General features: G+C 36.3%; 1 protein-coding gene across 1 annotated transcript in view; it reads left to right on the plus strand.

The window, feature by feature from the left end:
• The window catches only part of LOC102823323 (cytochrome b-c1 complex subunit 7-like), a 2,564-nt gene extending 1,980 nt beyond the window's left edge, over positions 1-584 (plus strand). The window contains exon 2 of the mRNA XM_006862776.1: positions 235-584. Within this exon, the coding sequence (XP_006862838.1) occupies positions 235-584 (350 nt within the window). The remainder of the gene's footprint in view (positions 1-234) is intronic.
• The last annotated feature ends 585 nt before the right edge of the window (positions 585-1,169 follow it).

Genomic DNA, 1,169 nt, shown 5'->3' on the forward strand with positions numbered 1-1,169 from the left:
AAAAATACCAAAATACACACCCATCTAAGTATTAAGACCATAGCTAACTCCTGAATATGCCCCAAAACAGAAATAGATGACCATATCAGCACATGTCCAGAGATGAGATAAAGTGACTGAGGAAAATGAACTGGAAGTAGATCTACACTCCATACTGGAAGATGGGCAAGTTTTGGAAATGCCTGAGAAGGAATTTAGAAAAATGATCATAAAATGTATAAAAACGCTATACAGACTCTTGGGTCAAATTGGCTGGCAGGTCCACGGTTGCAGCATCAGGCCGGTGGCTGGATGGTATCCGAAAATGGTATTACAACACTACAGGGTTCAATAAGCTTGGCTTAATGCAAGATGATACTATCTACGATAATGAAGATGTAAAAGAAGCTATAAGAAGACTTCCTGAGAGACTTTATAATGACCGGATGTGTCGCATTAAGAGAGCACTGGACCTGTCCATGAGGCAGCAGATCTTGCCTAAAGAACAGTGGACAAAATTTGAAGAGGATAAATTCTACCTTGAGCCATACCTGAAAGAGGTTATTCGGGAAATAAAAGAGAGAGAAGAATGGGCAAAGAAATAATCATGTAATTGAAATCTGTGGATGCAGCTGTCCTCAAAGTATTCTTATAAAGTTCATTAAACCTGAAATGTATAATTTAAGAGCTATTTGGGCTGCAAACGTATTAACTTTAAATATCTATTGTAATCTTTATTGGTAAAAAAAAGAAACACTATATGATGGAGTTGAAAAATATAAGGAAGAAGTCAGGAAAGCACTACAGGAACAATCAAATAAGCTAGATACAGCATTGGAAACAATTCAAAACCTACAGAAAGAGGTCCAAATGATTAATAATAGAACATCAGAAATGGACAATACACTGAAAGGGCATAGGAGTAGAACTGAAGTGATAGAAGCAAGAACTACTGAGCTAGAAGATAAATCTCTCAGCACTACTAAGATAGAAGAGCAAGCAGAGAAAAGTATTTAAAAAATTCTGAAGAAGGCCTAAGATTCATGTTGCACAACATGAAGAGGAATAATTTAAGAATTATCAGCATTCCAGAACAGGAAGAATCACACAAGTCCATAGAGGAGATAGTTGAAGAGCTTCTGGAAGAAAATTTTCCTAATATCCTGTAAAGCAAAAAGATAAGCATTCAA

This window comes from Chrysochloris asiatica, unplaced genomic scaffold (assembly GCF_000296735.1).
Source record: "Chrysochloris asiatica unplaced genomic scaffold, ChrAsi1.0 scaffold00050, whole genome shotgun sequence".
Classification (NCBI taxonomy): domain Eukaryota; kingdom Metazoa; phylum Chordata; class Mammalia; order Afrosoricida; family Chrysochloridae; genus Chrysochloris; species Chrysochloris asiatica.